Source organism: Anguilla rostrata, chromosome 6 (assembly GCF_018555375.3).
Source record: "Anguilla rostrata isolate EN2019 chromosome 6, ASM1855537v3, whole genome shotgun sequence".
NCBI classification, from domain to species: domain Eukaryota; kingdom Metazoa; phylum Chordata; class Actinopteri; order Anguilliformes; family Anguillidae; genus Anguilla; species Anguilla rostrata.
In genome coordinates, this window is record NC_057938.1 from 51,196,362 (window position 1) to 51,217,965 (window position 21,604).

The following is a 21,604-nucleotide window of genomic DNA, read 5'->3' on the forward strand; positions in this document are numbered from 1 at the left end:
CCTTCTCGCTGTCCCAAGCCTGCAGTGGTGGGCCCCCTGATCCTCTTTGTCGTCGAACAAAACGGGCGTGGCCGTGGTGAAGGGTGAGCTTATCACAGGTAGCCTTTTTTATCAGAATCCGTATTCCTGGTTAGCAGTTTTCGGGGTGCGGTGTTCACACCATGGACGTGCTGCATGGGGGGGAGTCAGAGAGTCCTTTTATCCTCGGAGGCGCGGCTTTGGGGGTCTGGGTCTTCGGCGTGAGGCTTCGGGCACAAACCCGCTGGAGCTTTCTGCTCCACCTGCCAGGCCTCACTGGAAATATAGCTCACAGAAAACGTGAGGGTGAGCGGTCTACAGTGGGTTCCAGTACCATATGGCAATAAAAGGTAGACTCGGGTGGCGTGTATGTATACTGCGATAGATAGGCGACCAGGTCAGTGTGCATTCCTGCCTCCTTGCCCAGTGCATGCTGGGATAGGTTCCAGCCCCCCCTGCAACCCTGACCAGGAATACGCAGATATAGATAACAGATGGGTGGATATACATATATATATATAAAAGGTGTTTGCTGAGAAATGACCACGGTTGGCTGACTTCCTGCCGTCGTTCCGAAGCCAGGTGGCGGTTGTGCGGGCGGCACTGGGGCCCCGCTGGCGTCCGTTTGGGATTCCAGCTTTAGAAGCCGTTCGGTCGTTTTATTCAAAAGGCGCGCTATCTTCACCGGGAAGCGACGGCCGCTCGGTTAGCTGTGTTAGCGCTCGCTGCCATAATTCAAGGGGTTAACAAGCTGGGCTGTGCAAATGAGCTTAATTTAAAGCAGCTGTGGGTGTGATGCTCTCCGTGTTCATTAAGCTCGGAGAGAGGGATGGGGTTTACTGAGCCTACATGGCCAGTTGCTCTTATCTGATCTCTGCTGTGTAGGCTGTATTACCCTGGATGGACTTATCCTTCCTTCCTATAGCAGATGAAAAATAAGCGTTTCAACCGGTACACTGTGGACGTTTTTCATGACTGTGTCGTGGACCTACAGGGTCCAAGTTGAACTATGTGGTTGTTCCCTGCACTTGGAACGGTACTTCTCTCTAGGGTTTTTCGACACACTTGTTCCTGGTTATGGTTATACACTTTGTTGTACGTCGCTCTGGATAAGAGCGTCTGCCAAATGCCTGTAATGTAATGTATTGGCATGACTTCTCATGTTTTGGTATGAAAATGAAGCTGTAAAAGATGATCAACCTTTCTTCTTTCGGTTTTAAGCGTGGATGTGTCCCAGACAACTCCAGTAAGGTTTATTGTATAATGACAGGCTATAACATAAGGTGACCTTTCTTTAAAGTACCGGTCACTGTGATTTATATATGCGTGATTCTGAATGCGTTTCTGTGTGTGTGTTTATTTGAGTATGCGTATGTGTGTATGTGAGTGTTTCTGTGTGTGTGTGTGTGTGTGTGTGTGTGTGTGTGTGTTTGTATTTGTGTGTGTGTGCTTGTGCATGGTTTTCCGACCCTGTAGAGAAGCTACACTATAGCACACAGACACACAGCAGACCCAGCAGCTCAGAGTTAAATTGCGCTCTCTGAGTCGTTTCCACCCCAGCCATTTTGTGTGCTTGCTCTGTCACGCGTTCTGTTCTGGTGTCAAGGGCGTACAGAGTAGCTATTAGCCCGAAGCAACGGAAAGCTATTTAATGCGCATCTATTTTTATGTTCTTTATATGTTAAGCTTAATGACTGTACCATCAGAAGTCTCTTAAAGCAATTTGGGCTCTCAGACAGCGCATTGGAAGGAACTGTCAGACTTGTTTGTTTTGCGCCTGGTTTATGACAATAGTTGGGATTTGTCTAATGATAAGTCACGCTGAGCAGTTTTTTATTTATTTTTTATTTATTTCTGCCACAGCTCCTCTGGCTTCCGGCAAGTTCCGCGTCTCAGTATAATTAATCCAGACGGGGGAGAGAATTGCCGCGTGCCGTCAGCTCAGGCCAAACCGCCGAACGTTCGGGCCTGGTAGGGCAAGCCCCCCCTCAGTTTTGGCATAGGTTATTTCACAATAATGTTCACTGCGTGAACTGAACTGTGTTCTCGGCTATAAATAACTGTACCAAATGAGTGCTGTACCTTATCGAACCCGTGTTTTGTAGTCGTTCCAATGACCGCGATGTGCAGTTTTGCGCGTCGCTTCGGATAAACGCGTCTGCTAAATAAACGTGATGTAATGTAACGAGCGTGCAGCCGGCTCTCCCTGGGTGACCTTTCTCCGCTTCCGGCTTTCAGATCGACAGCGAGGAGTACGGAGAGGCCCTGTCCCTGGCGCAGGCGTACGGCCTGGACTCGGACCTGGTGTACCAGCGGCAGTGGAGGAAGTCCACCGTGAGCATCGCCTCCATCCAGGACTATCTGGTACGTTCCTGGGGGAAACCGCGGGTCGTTGCTGGGTCGTTTTTCCGGGTGTGATGAAGTGGTTCGGTGAAGTGTCCGCATTTGTTGCTAAATCCATGTTGAAAAGTGTTTTCCCTCCTCGTACTCTTTTGAAAAAGTGCCACCCATAAAAAAAAAGGAAAAGTAGCACCCAAAGAAAAATAAATCAGCCAAAAAAGATCAGTCCTCCCATGGATATAGTTGTTCCTCTGAGATGTATCAAGTGTAATTAAGCTGTAAAGGTATGTGTTTGTCCTGTGTGTCTGTGAGTGTGTGTGTGTGGGTGCGCGTGTGTGTATGTATGGTGTGTGTGTCGTTGATGTGTGCGTGCATGGGTGTGTGTGTGTGTGTGGTGTGATGTGTGGTGTGTGTGTGTGGGTGGGTGTGTGTTGTGTGTGTGTGTGTTGTGTGTGTGTGGTGGTGTGTGTGTGTGTGGTGTGGTGCTGTGCTGTGTGTGTGCGTGTGTGTGTGTGTGTGTGTCTGTCTGTCTGTGTGTGTGGTTGGTGTGTGTGTGTGGGTGTGGTGTGTGTGTGTGTGTATGGGAGTGGTGTCTGTGTGTGTGTGTGTGTGTGTGTGTTTGTGTGACTCTCCTGCCCTTAACCCGGTGGTACCCCCCTGTGCGTCTCAGAGCAAGATTAAGAAGCGCTCGTGGGTTCTCCACGAGTGCGTGGAGAGGGTTCCGGAAAACGTGGACGCCGCCAAGGAGCTGCTGCAGTACGGGCTGAAGGGGACCGACCTGGAAGCCCTGATCGCCATCGGCAACGGGGAGGACGGGGGCAGGTGTGTCTCAGTTCCTTTGGGGGGGCGGAGAGTTGTCCCCACACTGTGTTATTTTTTGGACCTTTTTCCTGGAGCAGTTTCCTCTCTTCGTGTCCATAGCCCTCCGTGACTGAGGAACACGGTTGCCAGTGTTTATCTTTAATTCAGAACTGAATCAGATTTTAGGAGGTTCCCAGGAGGTCTGGCGGGACTGCTGAGCCAAAAGGCCAGAGCTTCACCTCCACCTCTCCGAAATCAAACGAGTCCCAAGAGGGTCCGCAGAGACCTCCGCGTTCCTCGTTTTCCTACCTCGCTGTTTACTTTTCGGCGTCTCCTGCTTTTTTAGGACGGCGTGAACCAGAAACACCTGAACTGAACGGGAGAGAGAAGCCGGAGAATAGCGTCGGGAAACGCGTCGCGTACGATTAGCCTGGACGTTAAATCCGTTAGCGCGAAGCTCGCAATAAAAGCGAAGCCTGCAGCTTATGACTTAGGAAGCCGCGAACGCTGTAAGTAATACAGGCAGAAATGTGAATTTTAATGGCGAAACTCCCCCGACCTAGATAAATTTCACAGACGCAGACGTGCCTTGCCTTTCAATTAAATGAAAAAATGCCGTGACTGTGTAGCGCTTCAAAAAATAAATAAATAAATAAATAAATCGAAAAAAATAATAACATTTTCATGTAGCAGGACATTCAGTTCCGCTGGAGTATTGTTTTGCTTGCATTTGTAAAAAAAGTGAAACGTACGTGTGTGTGTGTGCGTATCTGTGTGCGTGTGTGTGTGTGTGTGTGTGTGTGTGTGTGTGTGTGTGTGTGTGTGGTCGACCTCCTTCAAATTCTGTTAGGACATTCAGTTCCGCTGGAGTATTGTTTTTCTAGCATTTGTAAAAAGTTAAACGTCTGTGTGTGTGTATGTGTGTGCGTCTGCGTGTGTGTACATGTGTGTGTGTGTGTGTGTGTGTGTGTGTGTGTGTGTGTGTGTGTGTGTGTGTGTGTGTGTGTGTGTGTGTGTGTGTGGTCGACCTCCTTCAAACTCTGTTATGGCTAATTAAAGAAAACGAAGCGGTTAGCCGCGGGAATAAACCGGTGTGTGTGTGTGTGTGTTTTCGCGGCGCAGAAGAGGGCCCGGCTCACGGGTTCTGACCTCATTACTGCTGGCTTAATTTCCCCCTCTCTCTCTCCTGCCGCCATTCGGAGTGTCACAATTAGGCTCCCGCCAATGTCAGCGAAACAAATGGCGCTGCGGCGGGTGCCCGAAAAAAAAGTTCCCAATTTGTGACGGATTTCATTTACGTCTCTCTCAAAATTCAACACCGAAACTGACCTATTTAAATTAGTCTCTACCTTACATTAAATATACACAAGCGCGGGGGAAAAAAACAACAAAACAACGAGAACAGGCTGTCTAGCCTATTTGTAGTTTTAAACGCGCTGACGCAGTCGTGGTATTCGTTTGCAGTGTCGTATTTTCAGGGGCGTAGACGCATGCTCAGTGGTGGTGGGTAGGCCTCAAGCAATCATCTGTACAGTAATCAATTTTGGGAAGCGCGAGAGCTAGTTTTACCTTTCCATTTCCAGCGTTTGCCAACATGAACCATGGCTGCCTATCAGATGGTCGAAACTTTATAAGGTAATACGTACCGTGGTGCAATTTCCAGGTTTTTATTATTTTTTTTATTATATTATCTCGACACATTTAAAAGAGAAAAAATACCCGACCGCTGCTGGCATGTGACTTGTAAAGCCTCCATAAAGGAGACTTCAGTCCGGAGCTCATCCCTCAGAGAAACCCTTTATCCCTTTTGTAAAATACAGAAACGTCCTCGTAACCGCGGCCGCTATCGCCCGATCTCGCACTCGGGGGGAACGATGTTAATTCGTCAACGATAGCGAAGCACGTTAGCCGCCCGGCCCGGGCTGACACCGAGACCGGCTCGCGCTTTCAAAAAGGCGGGGAATGAAAAAAAGAAAAGAAAAAAAAAAAACCTGTTAAAATTCAGGGGGAGATAGAATTCTTTAGGTTCGCCTCGCCTTTCCCTGATTATTCTCCCCCTGTCTTTTGATAATAAAAAGCAATCCCATTTCCACACTTCACAGATAAGTGGAAATAAATCTATAGGGGTTGTGGCTCCGAGGCAGGCCCGGAGCTCTCAGATTGCCCGGCGAACGCCGCCATTTTGACAATTCAAAGATGGATTTTGTTAATCTGATATTGACTCTGAGCACAAAGGTTGTTTGGTGCATTTATGAACATTGATTTTTCTTCTTCTTTCTCCCCCCCCCCCCCCCCCTCTCTCGCGCCGCTGCCGCCGTCCGATGAATGCGAATGCAGATTCATCCTGCCGGGCGATGTAGACGTGGAGGACGCTCCTTACGAGGATCTCCTCTCTCCGGTCGAGGAGCTCCAGAGGAAGAAGGAACACGAGGCCAAGAAGAGGGAGGAGCTCCTGAAGAAGGTGGACTTCAGCAGGTAAAAAGGGGGGAGGGGCCCAGCCCAGCCCAATCCAGCCCACTGCGGCACAGGGGCCGGGGGTGGGGGTGGGGGGGGACCAGCCTGCTTGCCTCAGCAAACCCTCGTACGACGGTGTCTTGCATCTCGCCACATAGCTGCGTCTGCTGTGTTGCGTTATGTTACATTAACCCTTTAAGGTGTAAGATCACAAATATGTCATTGGAATGTTCGTATGACTTCGAAAGCAATGGAGTTCTAGAACACTGACTTAGAATATTGAAAAAACGCTCCAAAGTAGCCTGCTCTTCAAATTGTTAATATATCAGGCGCCCTCGTCCGGAGTGACTAAGGAGTCTCAGTGCGTTTGGAGAGGTTAAATAAGAACTGCAGGCTCGGAGTGCCAGTGGCAGCGTAGCAGAGTGCGCTAGGCTCAGCTGTTCTGCTAGCTTACTCATCCCAGCACGTTTTTACGAACGCGTATGAATTATGAACACATTTCCGCAGCGTTCCCGGAGAAACGTGACCTCTGACGTGTATATCGCTCGGATAACTCAAGCTGTCAGGCCGGTACAGGCTGTTGGAACGGAGAATTCCCGATGAGCGCGGGCATCGAGGATGCTGTTTATTTTCTCTTGCTCTAATGCGTCTTTAACCTTGGCTTAGAACGTGTAAGCATTTGGATTGGCGGAATGATCCGTCCTAAGTTGGATAATCCATTTCGCCTCTGCGGTCTGTGTCTGACTGGGATTCGTATCGAGCGCGCCCCTTCCCTGCCCAGAATTGTGATGTTTTTGTGAGCACCATTGTCTGCATGCCACCTATACAGCAAAAAACCCTCAGTGTGAAATCAACACCAACGGAGTACTTTTAACTCCAATAGTGTACATCAGGAGTCAAATATGAATTTGTTTTGGATTCAAATACTTTTCTGTGCTCTATTGATCATGCCTGGTGTAATTGGGTCTGCCAATATGACCAGAAGGCGGGAGGGGTTTGCACTTTTTGAGAGTATTTCATTGGTTCCAAGTCACCAGACAAGATCAGTAAATTGTAGAAAAGTATTTGAATCCAAAACAAATACGTATTTGACCCAGGTTCTGGCGTACATAGTGTCCCGGTTAGAGTTGATTTAACACTTCTGGTGTAGATTTAACACTGGTGTTTTTGCTGCGCTGCACATTAGATCAATGGGGGTAGGATGTAAAAAAATTAAAAAAACATTTTATAGATTATTGCTGAATCTGTTTGGGGTGATTTAAGTCCCTGTTGTCCGTTATCAAGGGAGGCCTTAATGAAATGCCGTTTGCGATTACAAAAAAATCCATGAACGCTTTTTCCGCGGACTAATGGTACGGCGTTCACCAGAAGAAAAACATCGGTGAAGGCCTCGTCCGACGGAGCCGTTTTCCCCGCGAGCTCGTCAGTAAAGTAGCGCTAATTGACGCCGCACGTCAGCAGCTAACGATGAGTGGGAACGGAGGGAAAGATCGCGCGGGTGATAACAGCCGCATCCAGCCTGTGATGCTACGGAAATGTCTGCTCATCTTCCCCTGCGGAACAGCCAAGTGAATAACCACACGCCCGTGCTCCTCTTACAAACGTACACACCCGTGTCCCTTTTTAAATTTTGCAGGTAGTGGCGAAAAATTCCTCCCCACATGTTAAATGTGAAATGTCATCTTGATGTTAAGTGCTGAAGCAGAAAGTATTAGTGACTGGTCAGCACTTAAAGCGTGGCATTTGATCATTAGGACATAATCAAGTTCTCTTTTTTAGCAGATTTCTCTTTGGAAACTTTGGAAGTCTGAACAAAACGTAAGGCCTTTGGGCCTCTGTGTTAAATATTTAACTTTTTTTACCAAAGTGTATTCAGCAAGAAGAAAAAGAAGGAGTGAGGTGGGGGGGGGAGGGGTTGGTGGGTCATTTTCTTAATTTGTTTTTAACTACACTGCTATTACAAAGTCGATCGAAGCCGGTTTCCACTGGAGTGTGTCTGGAGTTGTAAAAGGCCATTTCGGCTCCAGTGGAGCGGTCAGTGTTGTCCGCGGTGGAGCACGTCCAGGCGGGTGGATTGCCTCGGATCAGGAGTCCCTAATGGGGAAGGGCTGTAATGGCCCCCCTGGGATTACCGGAAATGTAGGTTGAAATGGAGGACCGTGAATAAGTCCAGCCACTGCTCCTCTCCGCTCCCTGGCTAATGTAGCCAGGTTTTCCTTTTTTTCGTAGGGGCGATGCCGAACCCCTCTGCACTTCTCACGGCACCTCTTAGCGCGCCTCCTCGCGGACGTTCCCTAAATGTTCCCACGATCGTCGCCTCCTACACGGGACGCGTAGAAGAGTCCCAAATTTCTCCAGAATATCGGGATCTTCTAAGGGATTTGTGCGGAGTTGCGTTTTAATGAAGATGAAGCACTTTACAGACTGCGGAGCGTGGAGGACAGCCAGCGCCTGGCAACAGGCCTGGAAGCTGATGGCTGATAAACGGATCATTAAAGTAAAATGAGGGAGAAAGAAGCTCCTGTTTAAGATGCCTTGAAGGAGACGTTCCAGAGCAGGCAGGGTTCGACCGGCTCTACTGCCTGGGACTTGAGTGGCAGTGACCCTCTAGAAGGGGTGTGGGTATGCGGAACTTTCCGCACCAGGGATTTACTCCAAAAAACGAGTCTTCGTAGGTGTGCAAGTCAAAGTTTATGAAGTTTTAATGGAAGGGCCATCATTTTACTCTAATGTAAAACAAGTGAAAAGTACAAGTGGTTAAAAAAAGTCATTTTCGGGGTCAAGCGACACTCTACGATGTACATCCAGCTGTAGAGGTGTCTCATGCTGATGCACCTTCCACTTCCACAGCAGGGCTGGAGGAAATGAGAAGTCCTGCCGAGGGTCTGTCTCTCCACCGCCCACCTCTTTCTCTCCAACCTCTTCTTCCAAACTTTTCCTCCTCTATTTCCTTCTCTCTCGTCCCGCTCTCACCCTCTCTCTCCCTTTCCCTCTTTCGCTCTCCCCCTCTACCTCTCTCTCCCTTTCACATTCTCTCCCTTGCTCTCTGTCTTTCCCTCGCTTGCTCTCTCCCTCCCCTCTCTCCCTCCCTCCCTCCCTCTCTCACCCCCCCCCCCCCCTTCACCTCTGGGTGCCGGTGGATCTCTCTCTCTCTCTGACGGAGCCCGCTGCTCTCGCCCCCTCCCAGCCCAAATCCCGCGAAACAGGCCCCGTCCTAGAGACGCGGCGGGAGTGCCAATGATCCCCCTAATGAGCACCTGCCTGTTCGGTGGGGCGTCCCGCCTCCCCCTGCCGCCGGGTCGCAGGCTTTCCCCGCTCTCTGCCTAATTATACCGAGACCCAGGGAAGCCCGCTGCCCCCCCCCGGGGAGGGGAGAAATGAGCTGCCGGGGCATTAGGGGTGATTCTGCGGGGGCGGGGGACATTAATTGCCCGCGCTGTTCTCCTCCTGCGCTCGGAATCTAATTGGAGCTCGGCTTTCATTTTAAGCCGCGTGTAAAGTGATAATAAGCTTTCGAAAATGAGACTGTGGGACGGGGGCAGACGCACTGAGCGCACACCATGGGGGGGGGTGGGGGGGGCAGGTGACGATGTTAAGACACGTACCTGCGTAATGCGATTGGTTGTTATGGCGATGGACGCCATCCTTTTAAGGCAGTGCGTCTTTAAAACGACAAACACACAGGCCGCCGAGGGCAACGTGCTCCTCTTCCTCACTGGCTGAGCAGACAAAAAGGTTAGTTGTGATTGTCTAGCTGCCTTCAGCTGCGACTGCAGTCCGGCTTAGCCACTCCCCCCCTGCCCTTAGACCCTGTAGCCACGCCCCTCCTCCACAACCTAGTATAGTGTGTTCAACCACAAGCTCCTTTTAGGCCTGTTAGGGGTTTTCAGTTTAGGGCCTGGATCTAATGAGTCTCAGCTTTGCTGCGGTTGCTTGTTTGTCCCTTCACCGCTCAGGGGATAAGAAATGTGCCTCTTATTATTAAGCTAATTCCTCATTAAAGCGATGCCCGTTCTTACGTACTGACAGTGGCACTGTTCAGCGATTTGTGTTCCAGGGTGGGGGGGGGGGGGGGGGGGGACGAGCAATAATAACACGGCTGATGGAGATAAGGGGTTCCTGATGAACAGGATAGCGCCGCGCGCTGCGGTGAGGTCATTCACTCTTAATTGAAAAATGAAGTGGGCGCTTTCCCGAATTAGCAGGTTAATGGGCGCGCGCTTAATCTACGGGGCCGAGGGTGCGATTAACAGGGGGGGGGGGTAACGCGAGATTAAACGGAACAAGGTGGCGGGGCGACCGGGCGACTCAGACCGCCGTCGGTGACGACGCGCCGCTGTTCCCGCAGGCTGACCCTGGAGCAGAAGGAGCTGTGTCGCAGCCGGCTGAAGCTGCTCTCTTACCTGGACCGCCTGGCCACGTACGAGGTAAGGGCGCCGGCGGCCATTTTGTGCTTTTTCCATTTTCTCGCTCGATCCGAATCCGGACTTGAGTCTGGACCGTACGAGAGAGACCAGTTCAACAGTGAGCGTGTAAAGCCTGTATTTCAGGGTTTGTGGTTTGACAGAATATGCAGTGTGACTCTGAATATCATTCCTTGGCCAGTGGTTTGCAGTAGAGTGGGATTATGTTTGATACGTATACCCTGACACAAGCTCTGCACTTGTAAAGGAAAAAGCGTTTTGGAGGGCATGGGGTCCAGGACTGTGGTCATAACAGGGAAATATAGTTTCATACAATATACAACACATACCCCTCCACCCCTCCGCCCCCCCGCCATCCCTCCTGCGCACTAGGGGGCGCCGTCCTCGGCCGCTGCGAGGAAGGGGGCAGCGGAGCAGGAGCGCCGTGACGACCCGCTTTCTCTCCCAACCCGCAGGAGATCTTGGGAGGGCCGCACGCAGCCGAGCAGCGGTACGACGGCGACTTCTTCAAGAAGTTCCGCAATCAGAACATCCTGCTGTCCGCCAGGACCTACGCCAGGGTAGGAGGCCTGCCTGGTTACTTACCTGTTTACTTACCCATTTACTTACTTCATTTGTGTTCTCGTTCTAGCTTGCGAGAGAGTTGCATGCTACTGTTGGGTATCCAGGCCGACGTGTTAATCGCACAGACTGCGTTCTGCGGGATGCAGTTACAGTCTTTGAAACACCCGCCGCCTCCGTTTTTTTTATCCCCCCCTCTTTACCTTCTTCTCGGCTGTTGCGAGCGCGTACGGCATGGAATCCTTTATAGAAACATCACCGAAATAATAACCTGTGCAAACGGCTGGCGGGCTGAGGGAGAGGGAGAGGGAGAGGGAGGGAGAGAGGAGAGAGAGAGAGAGAGAATGAGTGTGTGTCTCGGTCCTTAAACCTTGAATTTAAATGATTCACCCCCTTGAAGGCAAAACTGTTTTCTAGTCCTTTGAAATATCTTCCTGCACACATAATGTTTTTTTGTTTTTTCTTTGCGAGCAGCCAGGCTGGAAAACGTTGCGTTTGAACGAGGCGAGCGAGGCGTGGCGGTTTTCTGAAGCGGGAAACTCGCCACCGATTAAAGTTTTTAAATTGGCTCCCGCCTCCGTCTCGCCGCTCCCGATGTTTCCCCCGGACGCCCGATGTTGCGTTGGAGGGATCGTGCTTTACCCCCGGCCCTGTTCTGTTTCCAGGAGAGCAACGTGCAGGCCTTGGACATCTTGTTCACTTATCACGGATCGGAACTGCTCAAGCATCGGCTGGCTGTCCTGTACAACTTCCCCGAGACGACGTCTCCGCACGAATACACGATACTGCTCCCCGAAGCCAGGTAGGAGAGATGCCCAGCGTGCATTCCAGTGATTTTTTTAATTTGCCAGCCAAAAAAAGTCATAAATGGTAAATTAATAAATGGTGAGTATGAGAAAAAATAAATCGTTAATTAATTGGGGGGAGAGTAGTGTTTTGCTTTGTTGACACATGTACTTATTTAGACCAATGGGATCCCAACCCTGTTCCTGGAGATCTACCGTCCTATAAGTTTTCATTTCAGACCCTAATTTGGCTCACCTGATTCTACTATAATTAGCAGCTCAGTGAGATCTCCAGCATGTCCAATGAGGTGTCTGTTTGTTAGGGTTGGGATGAAAGCCTACAGGACGATACATCTCCAGGAATGGGGATGGCAGCCACTGATTTAGGCCGGTGTTTGCCCTTACTCACTAAGATGAAGTGCCTCAGTGATACACATCAGCTGCTAACATTAGCCTCGCAATATAGAGAGCGTCTTATTTGTCTAAGCCGGAGTGCATATATGTGCTTTTCAAGTGTCCGTGGAAGGAGTTTTAGGAAATGGGCTCGGCTGATTGGCTTAAACGCTCGTTCGGCGATCAAAGCAGCGATCGCGCTTTGATTATTAAACCCGGTCTTTCGGGGGGATGGCGGGTCTGTGATGTTCCGTCGAGGGGAAAATTTGTGTAATTTGCTCTCTTCCTTACCGTTTAAAACCGCTCAATGTGCCGGATGACTCTCTCTCTCTCTCTCTCTCTCTCTCTCTCTCTCTCTCTCCTCTCGCCAGAACTGTGGTCTATAAAAGCCATTGGCAGCGGAATTAGATTATTGGTCAAATGCGGGATGGGGAATTCGGAGAGGAATTGAGACTCGGCTGCTAATTTTAAAATCGGTACGCTGTGTATACGCTGTACGTTTGCACGGACACGCCAAAATCTGTTTCCTTTTTATTTTCCCCCCAAAATCTTATTTTGCAGCTGTCGACCACACTAACCATGAACATGAATATTTAACTAGACTAAGTTTGTGAAGTCCCGGAAGTAAGCCTGTACTGCATGTGTTGAGGGTGAAACATTGGAGCTCCCATTTAAGTGAATGGGGAATGTCAGACTTTGGAAGGCAAAATAAAACTTCTACGATGGTATTCTGAAGCTCGATTACGATCGAAAGTTTCATATGAAAAGCGGATTGTAAAAATATGTAATGAGCAATAGAATATGCACATTTTAATATAAACATTTTCTCATGACTTATCGACTGAAACGACCATCGTTTTACAAACCGCTACACATAATGAAATTTATTATCACAAAGAAATTGACCAATGAGACAGTTAGATCACCTCAATTCAATAGCCAATGAGCGCTTTTGCCCTCAACATGCGCAGTAGAGGCCGTTTCCTGTTACTTCCTAGGCTTCACTGCCTGGCCCCTCCTACCCTCTCCAGTTCCTGTGTACTCACTATGACACTGACCCACCCTATTCAAAAATGGCTGCTTCGTCATTGAGCGTGCTGAACGATGGCAATGAAGCCATTTACAAATATCTGTCAACGCAATTTCAGTCCAAGCATTTATCTCTTCCCTTACTGTCTGTGAATTACGAAGAATGCCGAAATTGGCAGAATGTTATCAGAAATCCAATAACGTTATATCAATAGTGTTAACCCCCATCGACTCTCTCACATCTCAGCGTTTTTTTTTTTTTTTTGTTTTTTTTGTATTTGTTTTGGAATTGTCGAATTGTCACACGCACGTCTTTCGCAGGCAGAGTCGCCGCTGTGCTGACATCACTCCCCGATGTGAGCCAATGATTGCTTTTCCTCCCGGCTAAACCAAGCGCCGCCGGCGTCTCCCTGAGAGCCGCTGTTTACCAAACAGCCCTCTTGTTTTGGCATCATCAGGAAAAGGGCAGCGTCGCTGTAGCGTAGCTCAAATTTGAATAAATGTGAAAAAGAACAAGTTCCCTGTTGACAAATGCAAAAATCAACTGATGGTACAAGGAGATCAGTTCAGAGACAAAGCAGGAGAACTCCCAGTGCGTTTTTTAAGGTCTTTCCTGCGATTCGTCTTAGCAAACGATTGACAAAAAAAATTATGTCCGCACACCTGGTTTCCAAGGCCTAAATTGGCTGCAGATTTTAAAAGAAACCGTAAAAACCCGACAGAAACCATGACCCTGCGGGGGTTTCACACTTCACACTGAGAGAGTAACTTCACCCATAATCTCCCATTTTCACACGCGTTCCACACTTCATTTTATTCTTGGTGTGCTCATATCATATAAAAAAACAGCTTTTACATTAGCTTTTTTTGTGGGGGGGAAAAAAAAGAGAAACTTAGTTCGAGCACACTTAGTTTGAGTTTGATTGGCGGTCGGAGGGTTGCCGGTTCGATCCCCCGCCCTGGGCGTGTCGAAGTGTCCCTGAGCAAGACACCTAACCCCTAATTGCTCCCAATGAGTTGATTTGTACCTTGCGTGGCATTGGTGTGTGAGTGTGTGTGTGAATGGGTGAATGAGAGGCATCAATTGTAAAGCGCTTTGGATAAAAGCGCTATATAAATGCAGTCCATTTACCATTTACCATTTAGTAGTTACTCATAACTTTCTTTATTGTTATTTTAGCTACGATTGTGATCATTGTTGTTACAGCAGGACACGGTTCATAGATGAGCGAAGGATGTCGCCGAAAGTCACGTTTTTAAATACTGCTGTTCTAGAACCTTCTTTTTAGTCTCCCTGATGGTAAATTTAGCCTCGTACGCGGCCGGACTCGCCCGCCCGCCGCGTTGCTAAGGGAGAGTTTTTTCCGCGACCGTCGTGAAAAGGAGGGTCATAAAACCGGCGCGTTTGCAGGGAATCCTGGGATTTTCTTTTACGAGCGAACCTCGCCTCTCTCCGCCTCTCTCTCTCTCTCTGCCAGCCTTTTTTCCCGCTCTCCTTCCTCCAGGCGCGATGGAAATATTTGTGTCCTCGTTCGAATACTTCGCCCCGGCTGTTTGCCACGGATTAGTCCCTCCCTCGCCGCCGTGTCTCCCCCCCCCGCGATGGGGTTTGGCCTTCTAAAGCGTAATCTGTGCATTGTAATGAAGCTGGGAGAAGCAGGGTTTGAGCGGTGTGGCCGACGCTGATATACTCCGGAGTATAAAGGACACGGTCTGAGCCCAGGCTCCTGCGAATGAAAAGCCATTCAGGGGCCCGAGGGCGGACCGAGCGGGATTATTATGGTCTGTGTCTCAGTTTTACTCTCGCTCCCCCGTGTGAACATGTCTCCCTAACCCTTTACCCCATTGCATTAGGGGAATCTTACTGCATTAGGTAATGTGCTACAGTCAACTCCTCTTTACATTAGAGAAGTCACTGCATTAGGTAATGTGCAACAGTTAACTCCCCCAGTGCATTAGGGGAGTCAATGCATTAGGTAATGCTCAGGGGAGTCACTGCAATAGGTAATGCACAACAGTCAACTCCCCCATTACATTAGGGGAGTCATTAGATTAGATTAATGCTTAATGGATACTTCTGATTACATTTGGCCAGTTACATTAGGTTATGCTTAACAGCTAACTTCCTCATTACGTGAGGTAATTCTCAACAGCTAGCTTCCCCATACTGTAACATTAAGTAATGCTCTATCGCTAACTTCCCCGTTACAGTGAGTAATGTCCAGCAGCTAACTACCCCGTTACAATGAGTAATGTCCAGCAGCTGGCTACCCCATTACATGAGGTAATGCTCAACAGCTGAAGACACCAACTAGATAAAAGCAGCAGGACATCGCACATGAGTGCACAATGACCTGTGTTCTGGTTTTACACTTGTTCCCTTATTCAGTCACATAATAAAAGAGGGAGAAAATAAAATAACTTTTGGTCCCTAAAAGGATTGAAAAAGAAAGTTGAAAGTGTGTTTTCAGTTCAAAATTCTGCATCTGGCAACCTTGGAGAATTCACATTTATTATTTTTTTTCTGACTTTATTCGGAAATGATGGGCACTGCAGTGGTTGACATTTCCAAGTGCAGCTATGAAAGCTTGGGAAATCATTGTCGTTTCTGAATTTGATTGCAAACGAAGTAGAGCGATAACCGTGAGCGTTTGACACTTAGCCTGTTCCGCAGTGTCATTTAAAAATCCAGCAGCACTGGCAAAAATAGGTTTTGTCAAGAAACTTTTTTTTTTTTTTCAAAAGTGTTTTTTTGCAAATGTTAATTAGAGAAGGGTGTAAAACTCCTTTGAACCGGGTGGCTGCTTAAGCCTATTTTGGATGTTTATAATTAAAAGCAATTACGAAGTTTGATTAAGACAGTATGTTACATTTATAGCGTTTTGAAGACAGAGGGATGACGGGGCGGAGTGAAGGTTGGGGGCCTGGGCTCTTATCCGGACGGATCCTGGCCGTGTTTTGACAGTGGAACAAGAGAGAGAGAGTGCAGGTGGAAACCGGTCAAAGGGAGATTTCAAACCGACACTGTTATGTATTTATTTTTTTTTCTCGTGGAGTCGATACTCGGAAAATAGCTTGCCGGCGTTTACGGTGGAGTCAGCAAACAGTGGATCCGTCCCAAGATAAATACTCCAGCCCTGGCGCTCGTTTCGGTTGTTCCCTCTGCTTTATCGGCTTTCTCGTTGTTACGGATGTCTCCGAGTCCGTTTTGAATTATTTTATTTTTAGCATCGATTCCTGTAGTTGCCGTTTCCGAATTGATTTTCCCGCCGCTTCAACAGAAAAGGCTGCGAAACTGTGTGGAAGGCGTTAGTTAAGCAGGACTGGCCACATAGCCAGCGTTGTTTTCATCGTAATTACTACACCGTCAGTCAGAATAAATAATGAAATAAATGAACAATAATAATAATAATAATAATAATAATAATAAATAATTGAATAATACTACTAATAATAATTTTATTTATTTATATATATATTCATCATCATCATCATTATTATTATTATTAGTCTCTGTAGAAATGAGCAGTGACCACACAAAGCAGGTTTAAACCAATGAATGGTTCATCTCAGGGTTCCGATGCCGAACGGAGAGAGAACATAGCGGAGTGAATTAAAGGTGAAGTCGCTACGCGTGAGAGAATAGCGAAACCGAACGTCTGATGCGGAAGGCCGCAGCAGGATGAAGGAACGGAGTGTGGAATTCAATCACATCCAGTCTCTGGGTTTAATAAGATTATCAACAGGAGACCTGAAGAAAATACACAAATTGGAAATGCACATAAATAACTACTTTTTTTTTTGTTGTTGTAAATTTACACTATGTGGGATCCTTCAAGCGGGGAGGCAGTCATTTGTGTCATTTTTTATTTGTTATTATCTTCTTTTTATGAGAAGCAAATTTATTGTGTTAAACACGAGAAGTACCATGGTTCATATTGTTTGTATTACCCCCCCCCCAAAAAAAAGCCATGCGATGGTTTGTTACTGCTATTAAAACAGAGGGACAAAATTAAAAACCGACAGGACTGTTTGCATCATTTAAACTACCTTCTGTTCCTTCCTGTATTACGGTTCTGAGGTCAAAGGTAATCAAAGCATTGTACAAATTACGAAATGCGAGGACGAGCAGCTCAGCTCGAAAACTAGGCTAATTGTGCTGATTCCTGTGTATGGCACACTCCTTTTCCCCACAGACCTCCCTGGCACGGGGCGGCACTGCACCTCTCCCGCTTTTATGGGATTACATTTGGGACACTCGAAACGGAGCGGGGAGGAACAACTGAATCCCCCCCCTCATCCCCCCGTCTAATGCTCTGGTAATGGAGCCGCCACGCTGGATTTAGGGGCGGGCGATCGACTGTAGATCTCGCTCTTCCTTCCTTCCTCTCTAATCCACGGAGGTCAGCAGAGTGTCCGGCACGCATCCATCACGAGCCGGGGGGGGGGGGGGGGCACGCTGTTAAAAAAAAAAAAAGCCGCTCCCGTCCCGTCGGCCGCCGCTGGGACCCGACTTTATTCCGGAAGGTTCTCGTGCGCACGGCCCGACCCCCCGCCATCTGCCTTCCCGCCGCGGGGGAAGGCCTCAGACGCGCAGACGTCTGGTGCGCGGTGCCGCTTTAGGTGCGACAGAGCGCCGCCGTTCCTTCCCTTCCCCCCCCCCTTGTGTCTGAAGCGCAGTGGGGGCCGCGGCGGCGGTGCCCTCGGGCCCATAACCCCGGTGCGGAGCTCAGGAACTTCCCATCAACCCCAGCATTAAAACCCAGAGCGCGCGCGCACACACACACACACACACACACACACACCCAGCTACAACACACGCACAGACATACACACGCATATACACACACACACGCACATACACACACGCACACACACACACACACACACACACACCGGCTGGATGTAAATCAAACGCTACACCCACTGAATAATGCAGCTGAGCATCGATTTTTTTTTCTCTTTTCGTTTGTTTGTTTATTTATTTATTTATTTATTTTGGGACCGCTCCATTGCTCGTGCATACTCAAACCGCACGTTGGGCCACGCCCCTCTACCTTAAGCAGGGGAAATCGAAGTGCTTTCCTCGTGTTTTTTTTTTTTGTAAGGTGCTGGTGTGATTAAGGTTAACAGATTTTCGCGCGGTTACCGAGTTCTTACCGTGCCAGAAAAGGGAGTGCAGTTTTCAAGGGCGCAGACCGCGTCGTTTGCTCTCGTCCACTACACATGCACACTCTGCACATATTGTTCTCTCTCTCTCGAGCTATGAAATGTCAGCAAATGTTCATGAAATAACCTCCCCCCCCTTAACACCAGGATGCACGACCATGTTAAAACCCCCCATTTTCACCCATATTTCCGCTTCAGGCTCGTCCCTGCTCAGCGCAGATACCGGTGATAAAATGGCGGTTTTCGGTGTGTTTTTATTTTATCTCCGCGGTGTCGTTGTCGGGGAGAAGAAAAATGTGGAAGCGGAGCTGAAATGTTTGGGTTATTTATTGCGTTAACGGTGCAGCGCGGGCCTCTTCTGGTTCCCCACCGCAGGCCACTGTAATGGGCCAGGCTGGGATCCAGTCATCCAGAACAGAGGAGAAAGCAAGAAAGCAGGCCTGGTATATTTAAGGGTGAAGGGGGGGTGGGGGGGGGGGGTTGTTGTCATTGCGGCCCTTTGGGGGGGGGGGGGGTTGGGACAGACGCAGCTTTAACACACCTTTCCAATATTCTTACGTGTACACAGACACAAAAGTACACACGCTCTCTGTCAGACTCTCTCTCTCTTTCCCTCTCTGTTTCTCTCTCTCTCTCTCTGTTTCTCTCTCTCTCACCCTGGCTGTCTATTTCAAATGCATATAAAATGAGCGTCTTTAAAGTAGACAGATCCAGTGCCTCTCCAGACACAGGTGTTGCTTTGCCTGCTCGATGCTCTTCATGACTGTTCTCTCTCTCTCTCCGCAGCCTGGATGAGCGAGGCAACCTGAGGCTGATCCCCTGGGATGAGCAGAGCCACCGAGAGAGAGACTGGTGCGAGCAGCCGGAATGCAGGTGAATCCAAAGGGAAACCCCAAAGGCAGCAGCAGCCCCCCTGTTCTTAACCAATTGAAGAGTAGCTTTTTTGGAAGTTTTTTTTGCTTTTTTCTGAGTTCTAAGTCAGTGTTCTAGAACTCCGTTGTGTTCAGTCACCAGCAGCGACTGTTACGTCAGCGTCAGAATGTTCAGAGTTAAGAACATTCCAATCACGCGTTTGTGATGTCACACCTCAGGGAGTTGATTACCCCACCGCACTCATACGGACTGTTAGCTTGTTGTTCAGTACTTGTTTTATGTTGGATCCTCTCCCGGCATCCGGCTGCTTGAGGAGGCGCGTTAGCGAGCCAGAGGTGGAGGAGGGACAGGGGGGCGGGTTCGACGGTTTTCGGGACCTCTCGCCTGGCGGGCCGCCGCCCCTGTCGGCGCTTCCTCGCCAGCAGTGGAGCCGGAGGGAGCGTAACACTCCGTCATCCGCTCGCAGCTCGCTGCTCTCATCACCGCGTTCAGCTCGCGTCGGGCCGGCGAGGTTAACTGAGGAACCGTCTCAACTTTTCTTTTTTCTTTTTTTTCTTCTTTTTTTTAAACGAAGCATTAGCCTAATTATCGTGCTAACATTGCCTTTGAGGTAATCAGCGCTGTGATGACGGGGAGCTGTGGTCTCCAGTGCGTCCGGGCGCTGCGCGAGGTTAGAAACCCGCGCTCGTCTTTTACACAGGTAGGGTGTTGATTAAGCAGCTGACTGGTAATAAACGCCAGAAGCGCCTTTTCTTCCCCTTTCTTGTGCGTTAGCTGCGCAGATGAAGCAGCAGCACTAATTTCATTGTCATCTGCAGTTAACAGTGCTTTACGGTGGAGGTCGAATTAATCGGCAGGTTAATTACAGGAATCTCCACGCGGAAAACATGTATGGAGCAGCTCTTGTATGGAATGCTTGTCCCCTTCCGATTTGTATTAAATATTTGGATTTTGCACGTCTTGTTTGCTTTTCATCTTTGAGGCCTTTTAAGATTTTTTGGCGGGCGTCTGCGCTCTCTCTCTCCCCCCCCACCCCCCCCCCCCCTTGCAGGTCGGCGGTGGAGCCGGACGCTCAGGACGAGGACGAGTTCCTGTACGAGGAGCAGCCCGAGCTGCTCCGCTTCCGCTCGGCCGACCCGCCCGTCAGCCTGCTCACGGACTGGTACCTGAGCCGGGCCGAGGACATCGACAGCTGCTCCCGACAGGTGAGGGGGGCGGGGGGAGGTGCGGTACGAGCGGGCGCTGCCCACGGCGATTTTAACGGGCGCCACGCAGCATTCCGGAACGTTCCGCCGCGTTTGCTGTGGTGATTAAACTCCTCCCCCCCCCCCACCCTGTCTAGTGCAGAGTGCTCCCCTTCACACTAGCACCATTACCTTTGTCAGAGGTTGAATGCACACTTAGCACATCACCCCCCCCCACCCCCCAACTAAGAGGTTTAATTGCCTTTATATTTGTTATAATTGGATGGGCTTACACTGTAGTAGCTGGCTTTGCATTACAGTCCTCCAGCACTGAACTGCATTTGAAAGCAGGTGAGAGAGTCCTTTTGATCTGCCTACACTTTGTTGTAATGACTTGGTTTCTTTTTTCACCCCTCATATGGTTTCATCGTCTTATGCCGTGTGTGCGCGCGTGTGTGTTTGTGTGTGTGTGTGTGTGTCAGTGTATGTGTGTGGGTGTGTGTGTGCGCGCGCGTGTGTGTTTGTGTGCGCGTGTGTCTGCCTGTGGCCGTGTGTGTGTCTGTGTTTGAGTGTTTGTTTGTGTATGTTTGTGGGTGTGTGTGCGCGCGCACGTGTGTGCGAGTGTGTGAGTGTGTGCACGTGTGTGCGTCTGTCAGAAATAACCTGGCCGTGCATTAAAGCAGCTGAGCTGAATGATCTCAGGCTGTAGCGTGAGCGATTAGACACGAGGCTGGGGTGGTGGTATCGATCTCCATCAGCGCGGCGAGCGCGTCGCGTTCTCCGGGGAGACTGTGGAGGAGCTCCCAGACCGTCCTGATGTGAAAATGGCGGTGGCCTTAATTACATCCCAGCCTCATTCCCATTCCTACCTGCCTGCTGCGGCCTTCTGCTCCTCCTCACACGAGAGAGCCTTACTGACAGCACACGGCATCGCGCCTGCTCCAGTCAAAATATGTGTATTAATGAGACAGTTATACACACACTCAGATACACATACACGCACAAACACACACACTCAGATACACACACACACACTCAGATACACACACACACCACATACACCACACACATGCACATACACGCACAAACACACGCACACACACACCGCACATACACACACACACTGCACACACACACACACACACACTCCCACACACGCACAAACACGCACTCACACACTGCACATACACAGCAGCTAACACTGCTCAGTTCAGTAAAAACGAATCGGGGCCATTTGAAAACCCCTGGCAGTGGTTAACTCGTGTTAAAGGCCCTGACCTGGTAGCAGAGAGAATATGTGACTGTCATCCGGGGGGGGGCAGTGTGGCAGCTGTTCATCGATTGGCTGCTCCTGCCGTCCGTCTCCAGGTGGACTGCGCCCTCTCCCTCGTGCGCCTGGGCAAAGAGAGGGAGGTCCCGGGATTGGAGGTCCTCGGGGACGACCTGGTCACCTTGGAGACGCTGGTGTACGAGGCGTCCTGCGAGCTGAGCCTGACGCTGCGGGACCTGCGGCAGCTGAGGGACATCGACAAGCTCCGACTGCTGATGAAAAACGTACGTCCAGGCGCCGCCG

At 49.5% G+C, this 21,604-nt stretch overlaps 1 protein-coding gene across 1 annotated transcript in view; it reads left to right on the forward strand.

Moving 5' to 3' along the window:
* Nucleotides 1-21,604, forward strand: part of nbas (NBAS subunit of NRZ tethering complex) — a 178,911-nt gene that overhangs the window by 20,579 nt on the left and 136,728 nt on the right. The window contains exons 16-24 of the mRNA XM_064340412.1: nt 2,257-2,382; nt 3,029-3,180; nt 5,497-5,634; nt 9,962-10,040; nt 10,493-10,597; nt 11,264-11,400; nt 18,761-18,847; nt 19,899-20,052; nt 21,400-21,585. Coding sequence (XP_064196482.1) covers nt 2,257-2,382; nt 3,029-3,180; nt 5,497-5,634; nt 9,962-10,040; nt 10,493-10,597; nt 11,264-11,400; nt 18,761-18,847; nt 19,899-20,052; nt 21,400-21,585 — 1,164 coding nt within the window. The remainder of the gene's footprint in view (nt 1-2,256; nt 2,383-3,028; nt 3,181-5,496; nt 5,635-9,961; nt 10,041-10,492; nt 10,598-11,263; nt 11,401-18,760; nt 18,848-19,898; nt 20,053-21,399; nt 21,586-21,604) is intronic.